The following is a 20,805-nucleotide window of genomic DNA, read 5'->3' on the forward strand; positions in this document are numbered from 1 at the left end:
TTAATTCATTGCCTAAATTGGCCTAGAAAAAAAAAAAAACACATAACATATAGGGGATAACAAGACTAGCTGTCACACTTGTTTTATGTTGCAATTTTGTGCAATTTATATCGTGTGACAACATGCTCCAGACTCTTCAACAATTTATTCAAATATACATTCACTGATATATTTTATATGCATAAATGCACTATTACATTAATAAATGCACTATAAGTGTAATTAAATAAAAACACCCTTAAAGCGTTTAATTATAGACTAGCCAGTTGAATCACAGTAATTTTGTTAGGATGTGACTTTTATTTTGACAGTCGAATTCCCAGTAAATATGCGTCTACACAAAATAATGTGTCCACATGACCTCGCGTGGACACGTAATTGCAACTCGATCTTACAAAAAATTCGTACATATTTACGAGTTGGCTATTTCGTATGATTTCATACGATTTCGTTTGTATAAATTCGTACGATTTCTTCATGTGCAAATTCCCGGATGTCTAATGCGGAAGTAAACGTGAGTTCCACGCACGAGGCTTTAAGGACATGCTTATTAATATTATGCCCTAACCCAAACTCCTTAACTAAACCTAACAAATTAGTAGAGTGTGTAAACAATATAGGAAGCTGTTGTGTGTGACAGAAGCAAGTAATTGTCACGTATTAGATGGAAACAATGTCCAGCAACGTCAGTGACTGTGGTGAAAGTCATACGAATTCATACGAGTGCAGTCATACGATATCATACGAATTAGCCAAATTTAGAAAGGTCGTACGAATCCTTACGATTTCGCCGTGAGAGTGTGTTGGTAATTGCGTGTTTAGATGCAATATCGCATACACAGGTTAGGCTCATTTCAGATACCAAACGCCCTCGCCTTGAAAGTAGATGAGAGTAGGCTGGTGCAGTCAAGTGAGGAGTGAAATAAGTGCTGTCAAGTCGGACAGTTCTCACTTCTTGTAGTGGATCAGCCGCTACGAGATCAAAGGCAGATATCACGTGATTCACGTTCAAGTGCTTTGTTGTTAATAAAGTGGATCCAAATTCTGTTGCTTTTAAATAACAATAAATTGGATGAACAAGACACTCAATGTTCCTGTTATTTAATTCCCCCTATAAAACGTGTCTTTCCATCCATTTTAGATATTTCAGAAATATGATACCAATCACATATCCCATACAGACTTCGCACTGTCAGAATGTTGGCAATATTCACATATAAATTATACACATAAAAACATGATATTAGAGATAAAAATCAAACATTTTAAAAGAGAACAAAACATCATGGTTATTTAAGCCAGTGAGCATTAAGCTGTGTCATCAGCAAGTCATTTCCCATCGTGCTTGCAGCTTGCGCAGCTCGGAAAAAGAAACTGCTCTGCCTGCCTGCTACAACTGCGGCCGCCTCGCTCTCACTGGAGTATTTTGACATATGTGGTCATGATATCACAGCAAGTTTGACAGATTTCTAACCGGCATGCACCTGTCATTGATCACCGGTGAGCGGTTCTGCACAGAACTTGCTCATCTCAAACAAACCTATTATGTCATCTTTTCACATGAAAATCGTACTTATGTGTAACATCTGTACACGTTACGCCTAAAGAGATAAATAACACTTTGGCCTTTCATATTGCGGCTGCAGCTATTTAAAACACTGAAGCCCCCCTAAATAGGGTCTAGTTACACCTAAGTCTGGGGGTTGTCCACAGGAAAAGTAATTTGCTTTTGCAATGTATTGCTTGAATTAATACATTTTATTAAACATAACAGCCATTCATGCTCTAGTGAGATGTGTTACATAAATGCTTGATGTGTAGTTTAAGCGCTAAGAAACCGGAGACGAACTCATGTAAAAACAAATCCTGCGAAGTCCCAAAGATGACACATTACTTCACATTTATCAACTCGAAGAGCCTTAACAGTAAAGTTGCCGTTCAGGACAGGTTGATGCTCATGTTCCAACGGAATGACTGGCCATATGCCAGCACAGCTTTTAAGAAGATCCACTTGTTTAAAATTCTCTAAATTATATTAACATTTACCATTAAACTTTATTTCGCTATGAATCATCATCTACGTGATTACAGCTATGTGGAAATTAATTATCTCCATGCAGGGCCGTAGCAAGGTCATCTGGGCCACCTGACTGTATGCCCCTTTCCTATGAAAAAATACAGTTTGGAATTTGTTGTGGGGCCCCCTGGACATTTGGGCCCCTAGAATCATTACCACCTTTCACTCCACTAGCTAGGGCCCTGTTTCTGCGACACTGTTCGAGTAAATGTTTTGCGTAAATGCATGGGGCAAAATACTCGTGTCACAATAAACGTGTCTAAAATAGCTTTGTGTCGGGTTACAATGAGAGCATTTGCTGCAAGATAAGCTGCAGATGTGCTGCTCACTGTTAAACAAAAAATGTCAGCTCTGTCAGCAGGTGTTTCGTGAGGCAGCTGCTGTAATCTAGAGACCGACGAAACATTATTAATAATTTTGAAGCATTTTGGGACTCTGTAATCGCAGTGATGTATTTATTGTGATGTATTTTTTTTTTTTTTTTTTTTTTTTACTTTCCTAGGAATGTATACTTATTCCAGCTAGCTATTTGCTTTGAGCCTAATAAACAACAACTAAACCTTTTAAAACTGTAGTTTAAAATGAATGATTACATTCATGCAATGTTGGTAGACTCCCTTGTCGTTTATTTATGTTCTCCATTTGAAAACAGATGTTGTCAAATGATTTTGCCTATTATTATTATTATTGTTGTTGTAGTTATTATATAAAAAACATGGTATGTGAGTACTATTGTAAAATAACATTTTTGCAAATTTTTCCTCTGTTGAATATCAATTCACTGTAAAATAAAGATGAAATACAAATTTATACAAATATCGGATCTGCATATCAGTTATCGGATATGTAAACACAAATAATCAGTATCGTATCAGTTTAAAAAAAAATAAATATCAGTCGATCTCTAATGCCATCCTAGATGTGTATGACTTTCTTCTGCAGAACACAAACAAAGAATTTTAGAAGAATATCTCAGCTCTGTTGGTCCATACAGTGCAAGTGAATGTTGGTCAGAACTTTAAAGCTCAAAAAGCACATAAATGCAGCATAAAAGTAATACATAAAACTCCCTTTGTTAAATCCATATCTTCAGAAGCGATATGATAGATGTGGGTGAGAAACAGATCAATGTTTAAGTCCTTTTTTACTATCAATCTCCACTTTCAAGAATGGTGCTTCGCATTCCTCGTACATATCGCCATCTACTGGGCAGGGAGGGAATTTAAATATTGTTCTGTTTCTCACCCACACCTATCATATCACTTTTGAAGATATAGATTTAACCACTGGAGTCGTATGGATTACTTTAATGCTGACTTATGTTCGTTTGGAGCTTCAAAATTTTGGTACCCATTCTCTTGAATTGTGAGGACATACAGGGCTTAAATATTCTTTTATAAATCTTTGTTTGTGTTCAGCAGAAGAAAGAAAGTCTTACACATCTGGGATGGCATGAGGATGAGTATATGATGAGAGAATTTAAATATTTGGGTGAACTAACCCTTTACAAAATATCGTTCCAAACCTGCATGACTTTCTTTCTTTGGAACATGAAAGGACACATAAAAGTGTTCAGTCTCAGTCACCATTAATTTTCATTGTTTAGAAAAAAGATGCAATGAAAGTGAATGGTGACTGAGGTTAACGTTCTGCCTACCAAAAAATGTCATACTGGTTTGGAACAACATGAGACAGAATTTAATTTTTTGGGTGAACTACCCCTCTAAGAGAGTGTTGTTGATGTATTATGGTCTGTTTGTCTTCAGATGAGCAGGAGTTGCTTATTCAGTTACCTGAAAAGATGCGTCTTGACATCGCTGCAGATGTTAACTTCTCCATTGTCAGTAAAGTGGCGCTTTTTCAGGTGAGAGGTTTTAGGAGATTTTCCAGCAGCATGAAATGAAAATTGACCCTATTTACTTTTTAAATACACAATCCAGGTCTTATTGGACGTGATTCATCTGTGCATATTATTAAAAAAACAAAAACAATTTTAAATAAAAAATGTTTGTATTTATAAAATTTCATCAAAATGTAACAACTTTCTCCTCTGAAGTAACTTTCATTTTCTGCTGATTTCACCAAGTCCTTTTACTTTAATTAATTCATTTTTATTTCATTATTTAAATCTAATGAATTGACTAATGCAATCTAATCAATCAATATCCTGTTTTCCATTTAAAATATGTCATATCATAGGAATAAATGTTTCCTATGATATTTCCTTTATGTTGAATTTAAAACCAGGGATGTGACAGACAGATGATATTTGACATGCTGAAGAGGCTAAAATCTGTGGTGTACCTTCCAGGAGACTTTGTGTGTAAAAAGGTAAGATAAACAGTATGTCAGTGACTGTTAATGCAAGTTGTACTGCATATGCATTGCCACTGCATTGAAATAACTCGTTCAAAACCTGCATATATCTCTTCTTGGCCAATATGTTTGAAGTTTATCCTTGAATTTTAGACTCTCGAAGCACACTGAGTAAAGGTCACATCAAAAATGCCACCATGAAAGGGCCTTTTATCTGTTAGAATTTGAACTGACTCTTGTCCTGCTCGGCTCTGGTGGTCAGGGTGAAATCGGCCGAGAGATGTACATTATCAAAGCAGGAGAGGTGCAGGTGGTGGGCGGGCCTGATGGGAAGACGGTGTTTGTGACTCTGAGAGCCGGCTCTGTGTTTGGGGAAATCAGGTGAGTGATGAAGAACATTCATGTAAAGATCTGTTATCTCTTTGTACAGTACCTAATGCCTTCTGTGGGACGGGTTGGGCAAGACTTGAATAGTAATGATAGGGTTAGTTTGCACTATACTTAATTACTAAAATATAATGTGACCTGGTAGAATTTATGTTGAATTTTGAAGTTTCATACTATATGAAACATATATACTGTATGTGTGTATATATATATATATATATATATTGTTAACAGTACTGTATAAATGAGGTTCAGAATGACATTTTTTTTTTTCCCCCTTTTAAACCGCTCATAAATGGCAAAGTTTAAACTCTTGTTTAGTGCAGTGGTTAATTGACAGGTGAGGGGTGGTGCTTCGCTGCTGCCGGGACACATACAGGATGGATTAGCATTTACACCTCAAATGCGATGCGGTCATATGCGTTTTTGACCACATTGGAATGTAGTTTTTGTGATCCGATCACGAAAATTTTTAGACCCCGTTTAGACCTTATTTAGCGCTGACATGTGATCGGATCACCCATAATGCATCTTAATACCAGGTGGAAACAGGGTCATAAAGTTATAATTCTCTCATCATTTACTCACCCTCAAACTCATATGACTTTCTTTCTTCTGTGAAACACAAATGAAGATATTTTCATATGTATGATGTGTCTATACCCATACCCATAGAGAAAAAGAAGTTACATTTTGGTCTGCTTCTCACCCAAAACTGATCATATATCTTCAGAAGACATGGATTAAACCACATGAGTTGTATGAATTCCCTTTATGCTGCCTTAATGTCCTTTTTGGAGCTTAAAAGTTTTAGACCCTGTTGACGTGCATTGTATGGATATAGACACATCATACAAAAATACATTTTAACACAAAATTATATTACAAAATACCAATTTTTGTATTTCAAAATGATAGCTTGCTAAATGAAACTTGCAACCTAGAGATATGACAACAGTGTAGCACAAAACAGTTTAAAACTTTTAGCATTGCATACTGTTTAACATACTATTTTCTTTTCTTTATAAAGGTAGTAAGTATAGAGCACATTAAGCACAGTATGTAGTAGGAAGTGGTCTAGTATTCCATTCCGAACATACAGTAGCATTATTATTTTGCAGTGCGACTGTGTTGTGTGAAAAAACAGACTGACTGGTTTTGTGCATGTCTACCCCCTCAGTTTGCTGGCAGTTGGTGGTGGGAACAGACGAACAGCTAATGTGAAAGCCCACGGTTTTGCCAACCTCTTCATCCTGGATAAGAAGGACCTAGCAGAAATCTTAGTACACTACCCCGATTCCCAGAAACTACTGCGCAAAAAGGCTAAGTGAGGGGATCGGAGCTCAAATCTCAACCAAGAGCACCAGCAATCCTTACAAACACACACACACTTTTCATCCATTACAGTGATCTGACTGAGCCATTTACAGCTCTGTATCACACTCACAGATCTCCTAGTGCTAGTGATTAACCTTGTTTGATAGACCTATCTTTCTGTGGCATATGTTGTGCTTTGGATGCTGGTATGTTGGTGTCCCCACCAGGCTTCTTAACTAGCTTAACCTGTAAGTCAACCAGCTTTATCAGAATACGTTTTGAATGGCTATGCTGGTTCACCAGCTAGACCAGCACCAAACCAGCATTAACCAGGCTGGACCAGCATGGACATTCATGCTGGTCTAAGCTGGTCTTTTCAACAGAGTCTCCTATTCATTTCTGTTTTTCTTCTCATATATCATTCTCTCTGTATTCCTCTCTTTCCTTCTGTTCCTTTTTAATGAGAAGGGGAATGTTTGCGATTAGTGTTTGATTGTGTTAGTTGGGATGTAAATGAGATAATGAAGAAGTTAAATGCAGTCAGACATGAGTTGCATAATCTCTGCTTCCCATTCACCTGTGAGTCCAATTCACTCCAAGAGTCAGTGTGTGTGTCGAATGATGTATTACATAAGTGCCTGAGATCAGGTCATTTGATGCCATCTGACTTGAAAGTTCCCTCTTGCACTTCCTGCTACTCTACAGTCTCAGCGATGCACATACAGTATGTTAGCTTAATGCAATGTTCTTCAGTATACTTTCTTCATGTTTTATGTTTGTGTGTGTTTGTTTCCTTCCATAGGAAGATGCTGACCAAAGATAAGAAGCCTGCAGATGAGAAGGGCGAGGTTAAAGAAACAGCTGAGGTCATTCCTCCGCGGCCAGAGACGCCCAAACTTTACAAGGCTGCCCTGAAAGTTGGCACAGGAGAGACTTTCACCAAGCTGAAGGAAGTGTATAAAGGAGCAACTCTGGAGGTATTTACATCCCTCTTTTCTGATCGTTTAGGCCAGAAACATACTCTACTCTAGTATGCATTCGTGAATTCTTGCCCAAAGCACATTCTACACACTTAACACTTTAATGCATATCTCAGGGTCTTTAGTGACCCGGGACCTCATTCCACCCCCTGTACCTCATCCATTTTTTGGAGTTATGCCCACACCTCTTTAGTATTCCTCAACTTTTCTCTTCTGAATATTGTAACATAAAAAAGAGCAAAATTGCAAAATTAAATTTTTATTTACAACTGCTTATTTACCAAAAGTTCATAGGGTCATCAGAGACCCGTGTCGCGTTTTTGTGCATCCATAAATCAAATTTATATATGTATATATATATATATATATATATATATATATATATATTACAAGACAAATGAGTACTATATTCATAGAAATTACTACTATATCATGTCGATTATCTGTGCAACAATGGTGAATTATCAGTATCCCATTTGCGTGTACACATACAGTACATATTATATTCTACATGCTATTTGTTACTCAAGGTGCCGCTGTCGTTTCAGTAACTGACTTGATTCACATTTGATATTTCTATTTGATGAAGAAGTCACTATTGCAAGTGTAAAACATGAACAGTTTGATATGGATATTGTAAGATGCAATTTAGACTCAAAAAGTGCCTGAGAAAATACATATGTGTAACTTATGTGTTGCTCGTGTGTTATGTGTTGCTCAATGTGTGTTTGACATCCAGTTGCATCTCATTTCAGTGTGGAAGTAATTAATCCTGTCCTATATTTATTGCATCATCTCTTTGATATATGAAAAATAAAACATCAAAATATATCAGAATATATTCTATTCTATTATTTTCTAATTGTCTTGAAAATGTTGGCGAAACACCCATGCATTTAAGAATTAAAGGAGTAGTTCACTCAAAAATGAATATTCTGTTATCATTTGGTGACTCTCCTATTATTTGAAACCTTTAACTTCTTCTCTGGAACAGAAATGGTGAATTTTTGTGGAATTTCTTGGCCATTCCTTTCCATATATTTAAGGTAAATTGCAACAGGTGCTCCAAAAAAGCACCTAAAAGGTATCATAAAAGTGGTCCATACGAATCAGGCGCAATATTCCAAGTCTTCTGAAGCTGCACTATAGTTTTTAGTAAGGAACAGAACAAAATGTGAAGAAAAAAAAACATTTCACTGAACATTTTGCCATCCACTGTAGCTCTCAAATCATATTGTGCCTTGAATATGCCAGTTGGACATCAATGACGTTTGGTCACAAAACAAGCAATAATGTTATTGTCACAAAGGGCACAATATTTGATCCACCAATTACAAGGATATGTTATTATTAAACATGTTAACAGTTTATCTAACTTTAGCTAACTTGCTAAAGCGCCCCCTTTGGGCAGTACTGGGAATGCAAAGCGTACTTGCATTGAACTGCGTTTTGACACATTTTGAAATGTAACGAAGTGTGAAATCATGATTGCGTAGCTATGCGTACTTGCATAGGTTAAGTTTCAATTCTTAAGGCCAAGCACAGTGCGCGTGGCACAACGTTGGTATGCAGCCCAGTTTTTCATGCGGGCAGTCAACGTCAGTTCAATGCACCTGGTGTTGACTGTGCAAAAGAGTATCACAAAGCAGTTGTAGTGCACATGCATCACACAGTCAAAAAGAGTACATTTTTAAAGGCTTTAGCATTCGACCAAGCAAAAGACGTAACAATATGCGGAAAAACTTTCTTTCCCACAACACTCCAGCCCAAGCTCAAAAATCAGATCTGCCATCATTTTTAATCTAGTGTCATTGCCAAAAATAAGTTATTGCTAAACTCCTGGTTTACTGACATTTGAACTGTCATCCTTACTTCCTTTGTATTGTTTTTCCTTTCTCTCACAGCCTGTCTCTGGCAGTGCCTCCATTGGTCCTGTTCCCCCTCCTTCCCCCATCCACCGGCGTTCACCCATTCCCCGCCATCGTGTCCTGGATGAAGACGACATGGTATCAGAAACCACCGACAGCACCATGATCATCCGCATGACTCCCCGGGTGGAGGGAGAAGAGATCCTTTCTGTGGAAGTGGCCACTGCTGAGAGAGTGGACATGGGTTTGGAAGAGCCAAGCAAAACTGAAGAAGAGAAGTGAGATAAAGGAAGAGGGCAAAGAGAAGGAGTAGAGTAGGGATAAAGAAGCAAGCTTGAATAAAAGCCCAGTATTTGCAACCCTCTTGTTTTTTTCTATCAGGTCCTGGCAAACATGTTCTAATTCTCTACCTGTCTTTTAGAGTCCAATTTACCTCACCTTCAAAGGGGTCATATCATAAGCAATAAAATTTTTCTTGATCTTTTGAGATAAAACTTCTTGATGTACTATGAAAATGTACTTCAGACCACAAAGCTTTCTCCCTGGTCCAAAAAACAGCATTTAATGAAACTAATCTGCAAAATTGACTCAGAATCTTCTGACTTCTGCAACTTTGTTTTACAACATTTACAAGTAAATGATGCTATTGGATGATCAGAAACGTTCCTCGAACCTTGTGCTGCTTCTGCCTGTGTGTAGCACCTGCTGCTCTGCATTTCTTTCTGAAGGATCTCAACATTAGATATGAGCGGCTAAAGTTTATTTTAAAAAATGTCCCTTTCAGTCTGATCTTAACAGTCTGAGTGACCCATTTCAGCACATTAAGTTTTTTGATCCTGTCACAATGTAATGCAAACTTCAAAAAGAGGCTGCTATTGAATGATGAGGCAAGCTAAAATGATCAAAAATTCTTAACAGTTAATCCACAAGACAGATTTACATGAAAGATTTTTACACAACAGCATAAAACAGACTAACAGACTATTCTAAGGCTCAGAGAGGTTGGTTGTGGAAAAACAGATTTTTGTGCAGAAACTTTACTAACAGCATAAGTGAACCCTGATTTAATGAAAATTACATGACAGTGGTGACATTTTGTGCAAAATAAGATTACGCATACACATATTACACACATCGAGGCAGTTCTCAGGTGAAATGTTCACTGAGTTGCGCCATAGACAATTTAGCAGAGACGGGACACTTTTATTAAAATTAATGGGAAAAATTAGAACACCCAACCAAGGAGCTCTAGCGCCCAACTGTCAACGGATGTAGAAAGGAAGTCCTACCTTACAGGTAAAAGATCCAATCACCTTTTAGATACAGACATTGCTTGTCAATCAACTTGAAAATGCGCATGCGCATTAGCATACAAGCCGGGAAAATTGTGTTTTTTAGCGTAATATGAGGTAAAAAAATCACAATTTATGATACCAGTTTTGTCAGATTTTACTGCTGATTTAAAATATGTTCTTTGATTGTAATCTAGACCAACCAAGTTTTTTGAGATTTCAGTGTTCCCCCATTCAAATAGATAGGAGCTGTACTGGCATGCTCCTGGGAGCGTTCCAAAGATGGCCGACAGTAGACTGACTTGCTAGAAAGACTTCGGTGGCGCTAAAAGCAAGTTAAATTTGACAAATGCAAGTACTGTAGGCATATCTGTAGACCGGAGATCTCCAAATAGGGCCGGAATCTCTGAATGGGGCGGGGTTACTCTTAGCAGGAGGTTGCTCCAACTCCACAAATGGGCGTCACTTCCACACACGGATAGGGTTAGAGAAAGGGTTGGGTTAGGTTAGGGGCTCTCTATATCTTTGCTGGCAGTTTGGAGCTCCTGCCCCTTTTCGAAGCTCTGCCTGCAGCTATATCCTTCTCGACAGATCAGGTGTTATAGGTTAAGGCTCTATCGAGTTTAAATTAACAAATCTTACCTCCATACCCTTAACCTTAAACCTAAACCTAACCGATAAAGTCATAAAAATCTAATTTGAGATGAAAGACACAATCACGTAATTTTGTAGTGCTTTATGACACTTTTGCCTCTCGTGTCTACTTGCCTGCTCTTCAGGACTCCAGTCCTTTGCATTGCAAGTGCAATGCTTGGTTGAGCTGTTGGGGAATTTAACCGCACTAAAACAAGCTTGTAAATCTAGTTGGTTGTGTAATGCAAACGTTACAATATATCACCTTACAAGTCATGCGCTATAGAAAAAAGTGTTTATATGTCATAAGATAGCATTTTGTGAGAAACGGGGGAAAGTAAGTGTTTATGAACTGATAATCTGCCCTTTAATTTATAATTTGTGCGAAAGGGAATAAATATCTTTTATGTTTTAGCACCTCTAGTGTTCATTTCACCAGGAAAAATTTGCAGAAATGTATAGTAACATGGATCTGTGAGACCAGGTTGTGGACCAAAGGGGAAGCAATATGACATGACCCCTTTAAAGACATAGTTGGCCTTATGTTTCTAGTACTAAAGGACTATTAGGGTCAGCAGATCTCCCTGTATAATGGAAAGTAATCTTGACTAATTTCCGCAGCACATGCTGCTCTAACTCCAAGACTGCGACTCTGCATCTTGTTCCAACTTCACTGTCCCTTACGTTATTCCCTTAGCAAAATCCCTCTGTAAACACATTGTACACACATACACAGCAAAGCACCAATTCATATTGCAATTTACAGTTGCATGCAACCTGCAACCTGTAATTTCTGGTTAAACTATTTACGTTGACAATTTGTTTTCTAGTCGCATTGTATACAAATACATTGTATTATTGTTGTGTTGCAAATAATGTACTCCAGTGTGAAAGGTATTTTCATGCTTATTTGAATACAAGTATTACATTTCTTTAATAAGTTGAGTCAAGAAAACTGTATAAATGTGTTATTCCCTCTCATAAAAGATTGTAAAACTCGGCTGCAGAGTGCAGGGATGTTAGCTGTATCACATGGCGAAGATATGCTATTGTATTTGTAGGTATGCAGTTAGTTTGTCTAATCCGCTGTGAAGGGCCCTCACTTCACTGGATTTATCTGATACACTGCTGATATGCCCATGTGTTTGGAGATACACTCAGAGTACTAATCAAATAGCAATGATTTTTCACTGTTTCCAGGTCAGTTCATGATGATCTGCTGCTGTGACTAGGCACCAAAGAATCTATAAATGGAAAGTTACAACATACTTGTTGTTTGTGTGAGTGGAAAATACACAAATACACATCATTCAGGTCTCAGACTGCCCTGATTCCTTCATAACAGGTTAAATGAGGAATACAAAGGAATTAGGTTGATTGTGTGTAATATTTTGTATGTTTTTATACATAAAGTAGACTTAAAAGTGAAGTGTGAACAGGTTTTCTTGAACACTATCTCCTTCCATTGGTCCTGCCCCAAACTCATGCCATTGGTTGAGCCAACGTTGCTGTGTCGGGTTGGCCAGGACACTCAAATAAACATAGCAATGCTTTGATTGTGCCACAGGTCCACTCTATTTGCTATTTTCAACCTTCGAATGGCTTACTTATACAGTAGCTGTTGAGCCCACCAACATAAATTTTGTCCTGGGTCCTGTGAATTTTAGCGGCCTTGGAAGAATGTGGGGAAAAAAATAGTGAAAATTAGTTAAGTCTTGCACTAAATGTAGATTTAAATAGTGTTTGAAACCATTTTGGATAAGTGTCCAAGACACAGACTCAGACATACACACTCACAGGAAGGGCACAGGAAGAATGAGGAGATTTCATTGTTCCTCTCCTGCTCTACAAGACCAGAGAAAGGAAATATGAAAAGGCGGGAATCTAATAGACAATACTAGGTTTGCTGAAGTGATTCCTGAATGAGTATAGTTTATACTTGTCTGTATTTAAATAGGGCATGCAGAGTCTGTTAAGATATTTTGATTTCTATAGTGAATTTAATGAGCTAGAAGACATAAATGACTGTAAATATGACAGAAAAACCCTTGAATATAACTAAACCACACACAAAAATGTAATTTAAATATTTACAGATTTTTATTTCATAACAAAATTCTATCAAATTGAATTTGAGTAATCTTATCAAAATATTTCTTTCTTTTTTGTTTGTTTAATAAATGTAATATGGTTAAGAATTACACAATTCAATTTGATGGAACATTGTTATGACATTTAAATGCGTAAATCTTAAAAAATAGGCTAAAATATTTTTTTACGTGGTCAATAAATAATTTTCAGTAATTTGTTATTGAGTAGAAACTCAAACTCAATATTCGTTAAAACCTGTGACCTTGCAAATAAATAAGCCATAAGAGTTATAAGTTATTTATTTGAAAGCTTTGATTTTTGTTGATACAGTAGGTCCCATTTCCTTTTTTTAGAGGAACATATGCAGTTTTCTGTCTGGGACAAATTCAGATGGGTCTTTCTATGAAATGCAAATAATTTTCTGCAAGTCACAAATTTTATGGAATCTCGTAGGCTGTTTATTACTCACATGTTCACTGATTGTTAATACTTTCTTTTCTTGCATGATATACCATATGTATCACACATAAATGCTATATGTTTTATGTACTCTATCTTTTCTCTTTCTTATTTGCTCCATTCACATATACACTCAAAACAAAACAAAAAAACATTTATGTAAGATTTATGCATTCAATTTCATTACAAAATGCCATTAAATTGAATTGTGTAATCTTGAACAAAATCAAATATATATATATATATATATATATATATATATATATATAAGTTTATATAAGTTTTTAGTAATTCAGTTTGATGGAATTTTAAGAAAAAAGAAATTTGTGAATCTTAAAAATAGGCTAAAATATTGTTTTAGTGTATGAGAGCTTTTTGAGATAATGTTAACAAATCGTTATTCTTTGTTATCAAACTAGTTTGATTGTCTGCAAATTCTTCATGCATCAGGAATGTTCTTTAAAATTGTGTAGGCTTTAAAAAGAAGAAGACACTAGAGCAGAAAGATAGCATTGCTGTCGTAAAGTATAATATCCGTTTATTAATAAAAAGTTTGTTTGTTCTGCATTTGGATCTATGAAAAATTATAGTAAAGCAGCTTGGATGTACTGTAAAAGCACAGCTGTACTCTTAATTAATTAAGGGGTGTCCAACAATGTGCCCCACTCAAGTTATGTGAAAACTATTGTGTAAAATGCTCGTGATAAAATCTGTATAGTATAATTAAACACATTTTTTACTTGTAGCTTCATTAGAGATTTACTTGCAGTGTTTATGTGTGAGTTGTTTCACAGAATTCGTCCTCACTTCAGACAGACTGAGAGTTTGAGTTAACGAGGATTGAAAAGTGGCCTGTGGTCAGTAATGGGATGGGAAATGCATTCTTTGTTTCTTTTCTTTTTTCCTTGCATGGACAGGAGGAGCGCGTGCGTCACTGCAGTCAGCTGTGTGTGTGTGTGTGCTCGCGCGCGTCTCGTGCCGCTTGTTGAATTCAGGAGTTTCTGCGTATTTCTTAATTCCACGAGACACTGCTAAACTCTTAACTCTTTTGAACCGTGACATAAAACTCTGGTTTTTCAACGTAGTCATAAAGGAGTCGAGTAAATAAACTGAAAAGGAGCGGGTTAAGGAGGAAACCGAGTGCAGAGGAAGGAGTTTGACGTGCTGGCCTGAGACGTAAGCACATTCTTTCACTTACATATAACACATGCGTTCATACTGCTGCTGTTTTTGTCTTTATTTTAAGCGTCGTATACTGGAACCAATATAAGTATTTTACAAGTCTGTCTATGAGGGTTATTTAAAAATAAATACATAACCAATTTTAGTAATTTTTGCTTCGTAAACTAGATGTGTGAAAAAGTAGCCTATTATGTGCACTAGACGAGCATATATGACAGATGAACCTGTGATCTGTATCATTTAGAACATCTTGAAGCAGAAACTTATTATTATATATATAAAAAAAAAAAAGTAAAGAAAGAAACACACACACATGCTTGATTTCTCAGACTAAAGTAGTTAGCCGGATCCTCCCAAATATAAATAGTTATTATGTTCTTATAGCCATGCTTAACTTAAACTCAGTGTTGATGGGTTAATCACAGACGGGTTGGGCCGCCTCATCCTGTTCGTGTTCTCTCATTCGCCCATATGCCCTGAAGAACTATAGATAGCTACATTCCTCACTCAAGAGTCAGTGAGAACAGACTGTGGCACTATGTTGTTAATTTGTTTAGATGCCCGTCTTACTTTTATCCTGTCTTTATGTGCCCATTCCTGAGGCAAATGAAGCTGCCCAATATGCAGAAATTCCTATCCATGTGAGTGGGAAGACATAGAAAATACAGTAGTCTTTATTGGGTAGTTGACGACATGGACTTTTTTTTTTTACATCATAATTTTAGGTATTCAAATAAATGTATGAGGGAAAGTGTTTAGGTGCTGTGACTGGTCACCGTTTTGCTTTTTGTACCATTTGTATCACTTTTTTTGCAGTTCACTTAAGTACCCTTGTCCTTCAGTTTGACAAATTTTCAAAAAAAATTTATGGTAATATGAGGTCATAAAACTAAATATATAACAATAATTATAAATAAAATAAAATCCTATAAAAAAATCAAATTTTACATTTATATTTAGCAGATGCTTTTATCCTTTTGCTTTTATATTTTATATGTAATATGGAGTATTCCTCAATTACCATAATTGTGCACTAATTATGTTGTTGATGTTGTTATTAGTTCAACTTTGTAAACAACTGAACTGACACATCCATCTACTTACTACTAACCCATCTTACATACTGGCTTCTCCACTAGTTTGCTGATGTTACATAATTCTCTTGATTAGATGCATGACACTTATGGAGGACCAAGTCTACCATTATTTAAAATAAATAATAAAAAATATATTTGCAATTTAATGTGAAAAATGAAATAAATACATTTTAAAATGTCAAATAAATGAGTATTTATACTTTTATTTCCATATTAATATTTTTATACATTCCACAATTATTTATTTGCACAAATTTTCCTCCTTTATTTAGACATTTATTAATTTCCACATACAGTATATTATTTATAGGCTACATACAGTTGAAGTCAGAAGTTTACATACCCTTAGGTTGACATATTAGTTCATATTAGCAAACTATAGTTTTGGCAAGTCGTTTAGGACATCTACTTTGTGCATGACACGAGTAATTTTTCCAACAATTATTTACAGACAGATTGTTTCACTTTTAATTGACTAAATACACTACGTTAACTGTGCCTTTAAGCAGCTTGGAAAATTCCAGAAAATGATGTCAAGCCTTTAGACAATTAGCCAGTTATCTTCTGATAGGAGGTGTTCTGAATTGGAGGTGTACCTGTGGATGTATTTTAAGGCCTACATTCAAACTCAGTGCCTCTTTGCTTGACATCATGGGAAAATCAAAAGAAATCAGCCATGATTTCAGAAAAAAAAATGTGGACCTCCACAAGTCTGGTTCATCCTTTGGAGGAAATTCCAAATGCCTGAAGGTACCACATTCATCTGTACAAACAATAATATGCAAGTATAAACTAGGGCTGGAACAATTAGCGTTATTGACAACGTCGACAATAAAAATGAGATTTTTTAAATTTTTGTTGTCATAGTCGTTTGGTCTCAGTTAACATAACAGGAGATCACATTAAACTCTGATGACATGCGAGAGCAGCACCGCAGCTCATGCCTGATTGAGGAGAAAACACAGCTCACAGTCTAGACATACTCCAAACTTTCCAAACAGCTTTAGGTGATGTAGATCGCAAAGTATGAATTATACAATAAGTAAATACAGAAGCACTTTCGTTGTGAAATAAAGCAGATCCGGAGCTGCCAAGAGATTGAAACTACACCCGGCTGATGCACACTCTGGTGCGGGGACCTCACGTGCGCTTTCTGCAGCTAGATTATAATGTGATGGCTCGCGACATATTGAATCATAATATATGTGTCACTGTGTGTTTCTTATCGTAAAGAAAATTGGCAATATGCAGCTCTATTAATGAGAGAGAGAGAGAGAGAGAGAGAGAGAGTTTGTGTGTGTGTGTGTGTGTGTGTGTGTGTGTGTGTGTGTGTGTGTGTGTGTGTGTGTGTGTGTGTGAATGAGTTAAAGATGGAACAGTGTGAACAAAATGGTGAAAGGGTAGTCTTTACCCATTTTACACCGCAACAAAAATATGTTTCTGATTTGTTTTTGTTTTAACTTGTTTTCCAATATAAATATCTAAAACTCATGTTAAAACAATGTACATTTACTTTGGGAGCTATACTGCATAAGACAAATTTGTTATCTGAGAATGTTGGATATAATATTAAAATTCAAATTTTTTAAATATCTAAAAATCCTTAAAAATGGATTCACCTCAGAAGCATCATATAATATATTTAGACTTCCTTTCAGAGAATATATCTTGAATATAAGTACAGTTGAAGTCAGAAGTTTACATACACCTTAGCCAAATACATTTAAACTCAGTTTTTCACAATTCCTGACATTTAATCTTAGAAAACATTCCGAGTTAGGTCAGTTAGGATCACCACTTTATTTTAAGAATGTGAAATGTCAGAATAATAGTAGAGAGAATTATTTGTTTCAGCTTTTTTTTTTTTTCAGCTTTCATCACATTCCCAGTGGGTCAGAAGTTTACATACGCTTTGTTAGTATTTGGTAGCATTGCCTTTAAATTGTTTAACTTGGGTCAAACATTTTGGGTAGCCTTCCACAAGATTCTCACAATAATTTGCTGGAATTTTGGCCCATTCCTCCAGACAGAACTGGTGTAATTGAGTCAGGTGTGTAGGCCTCTATTTGCACACGCTTTTTCAGTTCTGCCCACAAATGTACTATCGGATTGAGGTCAGGGATCTGGGATGGCCACTCCAGTACCTTGACTTTGTTGTCCTTAAGCTATTTTGCCACAACTTTGGAGGTATGCTTGGGGTCATTGTCCATTTGGAAGACCCATTTACGACCAAGCTTTAACTTCCTGGCTAATGTCTTGAGATGTTGCTTTAAAATATCCACATAATTTTCCTTCATGATGCCATCTATTTGGTGAAGTGCACCAGTCCCTCCTGCAGCAAAGCACCCCCACAACATGATGCTGCCACCCCCATGCTGCACGATTGGGCAGCAGTGTGGCAGCAGTGCAGTGCATAAAATCATGCAAATAGGGGTCAGGAGCTTCAGTTAATGTTCACATCAACCATCAGAATGGAGAAAAAATTTGATCTCAATGATTTGTATCATGACATGATTGTTGGTACCAGATGGGCTGGTTTGAGTATTTCTGTAACTGCTGATCTCCTGGGATTTTCACGCACAACAGTCTCTAGAATTTAATCAGAATGGTGCTGGAAAAAAAAAAAAAAAACATCCTGTGAGTGGCAGTTCAGTGGACAGAAATACCTTCTTGATGAGAGCGGTCAACAGAGAATGGCCAGACTGGTTTGAACTGACAAAGTCTATGGTAACTCAGATGACCGCTCTGTACAATTGTGGTGAGAAGAATATCATCTCAGAATGCTATTCTGAGATGCGGGTTGGCGCTGTTTTGGCAGGACAAGTGGGACCTACACAATATTAGGCAGGTGGTTTTAATGTGGTGGCTGATCATTCTGTGTTTAGAACTATTAGTGATTAAAATGAGTAAACTAACTAAGTATTGTTGGTCAATGATTTAACAAAATGATTTTATATCAACTATAAGTTTTAGTGTTAAAGTCCTTGAAGTTTTCCCAAATTAACTGAGGAAATACATGTAGATGCATTGTCCTTTGATTTTGGCTGATGAAGGCTTTTTAAAGTGGTTAATTCATTTTTTGTTTAGTTTAAGAGAGTGTAGTCCCTCCTTTGCCCAAGTTGATATAGGTATCATTCAGTGAGGAGTCTGGCTGGAAGCTCATCGCAGGTAATTTTGGTGAATTCCATCCTGAGCCCATGCTTCAGAATGTGGCTCATGAAGAATCCCATCTCTTTATATATTTCCACATTTATTTTTTGCTCCAGAGTGAAGGTTGGAGGTCACAGTGGCATCTTGTGGATGACTTAATTAAATGTGTCTACAGACTTAAAATATAGCCACAGATGTGTATGGATCTGCATTTAGAAATTGTACAATATATCTGTGAACAGATTAAGTCAAATAGGGAATTAATTATATCTGTTGAATTAATGACTTGGAGTTGGGTGATATGACCAAAATCTCATATCACTGTAACTGTACATACCTAGGGAGACCACTTCTATACAGACTCGGGATTTCTAAAACGTCCGAGATTTGGCTGGAATTCTTGGCAGACAGACTGTACAGAAACTACAGCTTGAACAGATCTGATAACAGACACTTTGACATGGTCAAAAAACAGCATGTGTACGTGAGAAGATATTAATCAGTATTAATCACATTTAATGCAAACGCACCAGATGGTGTTGATAAGAGCTTGTGTTTATTCATGGTTGATGTGTTTAAATAGCTGAAGAAGGCAGTTGCCTAGGGCAGCAGCTCAGCTAGGGAGCTAAAATAAGCTAATTAATTTAGTAATTTTAATCATTTATTTTTAATATTGGCAGACTTGGTCCTCCATAGGACACTATCCTCTAATCAAAAAATCAGCTCAAACCAGAAGATGGCGCTCTGTTCCTCTGTCTCATTCTTAAATATGGTGCTTTTGGTGTAAGTTCAGTACAGTCTGCCGTCAGTGTGAAGTGTTGTGCATCATTTTCAGAATTCCTAAACGTGTAATATATTTGTTTTGGGTACAGGTGTGAGTTTGTCTAAGTGATTTAACTGGACAGAAAATCAGTCAAACCTGATTGTTCATTACCCTAATATGTAAAATAACCACACAGAGTTGTCAGAAGCCTTATCATGGGTGACATACAGTAAGGTGGGCCACCCATTAAGAGACACATTTTTGTCGTGTTCTGTTGGTTAAGAAGCTTTTATTTTATTTTTTACATTGTACCCTTTGGCAGTAAATGGGCAGAAGTAAACATTGTAGACTGCTGCTGTAAAGGGAATATGTGTACAGTAAACCAGTAAACAGAAACTCAAAACACAGCTGTCTCTCTCACCACATTTGTGTATGGATATGCCTCCACGCCTCAATGGAGAGTCTGACTCACTCATGAAGTCATTGCTTATTGTCAGTAAAATGGGCAGAACCTGTGTTTTTTGGCTGTTTAACTTGTAGTTTACATAGGTCTTAACCTTTCTGACCAGAACCGCAGAGACCAGTATTCTGTGAAGAAACCAGTTTCTTGAACAACGAATGCACACAAGCTTGCTCTTTGACAAAAAGATGAAAGCTGAGTTATTGCATCATACATTATTGGAAATGAACACTATAATTTTGGGTTTCCCACCCTTTACAGTTACTCTGTAATTTTGTCCTAAAAAAGCACACTTGAAGGTATTGTATGACAGCCAAACTAAATTCAGTGCTCCGTGGACACTTATTTAGAGGTTGTGTAAGTTTGTTTTGCCTCTGCTGAATTCCCCTTCCTTGACACACTGTCTCTGTGCATTAATTGTGAGGGCTTGAATAAGAGTGTTGGCAGCTGTCAGCTTTTTCTAATCCCAATGCTCACTTTGCTGAAATGAAGAGCTGCATATTTCTTCTCTAAGCTGCTTTACTGAGGTGGTCGTGTTTGGCTTAGTCTCTGAACTAGAATCCAGTTGCATACCTAAGTGTCTGCATGCCACCTATTAATGTATATTCATTTATACACTACCAGTCAAATTTTGCAAACCCTTGACTGACTTATGTTTGTCAAGATCTCAAAATCCATTACATAACTAAATATCATTACATAACTTAAATCATTTTTTTAATATACACTGGTG

The 20,805-nt window shown here is 36.6% G+C and overlaps 2 protein-coding genes across 7 annotated transcripts in view; both read left to right on the top strand.

Annotated features, from left to right (window-relative positions):
* Nucleotides 1-12,299, top strand: part of LOC127416947 (cyclic nucleotide-gated cation channel beta-3-like) — a 63,205-nt gene extending 50,906 nt beyond the window's left edge. For all 6 annotated transcript variants that reach the window (XM_051656556.1, XM_051656562.1, XM_051656563.1 and 3 more), the window contains 6 exons: nucleotides 3,844-3,941; nucleotides 4,325-4,408; nucleotides 4,656-4,774; nucleotides 5,961-6,107; nucleotides 6,900-7,074; nucleotides 8,982-12,299. In XM_051656556.1, coding sequence (XP_051512516.1) covers nucleotides 3,844-3,941; nucleotides 4,325-4,408; nucleotides 4,656-4,774; nucleotides 5,961-6,107; nucleotides 6,900-7,074; nucleotides 8,982-9,227 — 869 coding nt within the window. In that variant the 3' untranslated portion in view covers nucleotides 9,228-12,299. The remainder of the gene's footprint in view (nucleotides 1-3,843; nucleotides 3,942-4,324; nucleotides 4,409-4,655; nucleotides 4,775-5,960; nucleotides 6,108-6,899; nucleotides 7,075-8,981) is intronic.
* Nucleotides 12,300-14,373: 2,074 nt separating this feature from the next.
* The window catches only part of LOC127416948 (kinesin-like protein KIFC3), an 83,946-nt gene continuing 77,514 nt past the window's right edge, over nucleotides 14,374-20,805 (top strand). The window contains exon 1 of the mRNA XM_051656570.1: nucleotides 14,374-14,596. The gene's annotated coding sequence lies outside the window, so the exon portion shown is untranslated. The remainder of the gene's footprint in view (nucleotides 14,597-20,805) is intronic.

This window comes from Myxocyprinus asiaticus, chromosome 26 (genome assembly GCF_019703515.2).
Source record: "Myxocyprinus asiaticus isolate MX2 ecotype Aquarium Trade chromosome 26, UBuf_Myxa_2, whole genome shotgun sequence".
In the NCBI taxonomy this organism is placed as follows: domain Eukaryota; kingdom Metazoa; phylum Chordata; class Actinopteri; order Cypriniformes; family Catostomidae; genus Myxocyprinus; species Myxocyprinus asiaticus.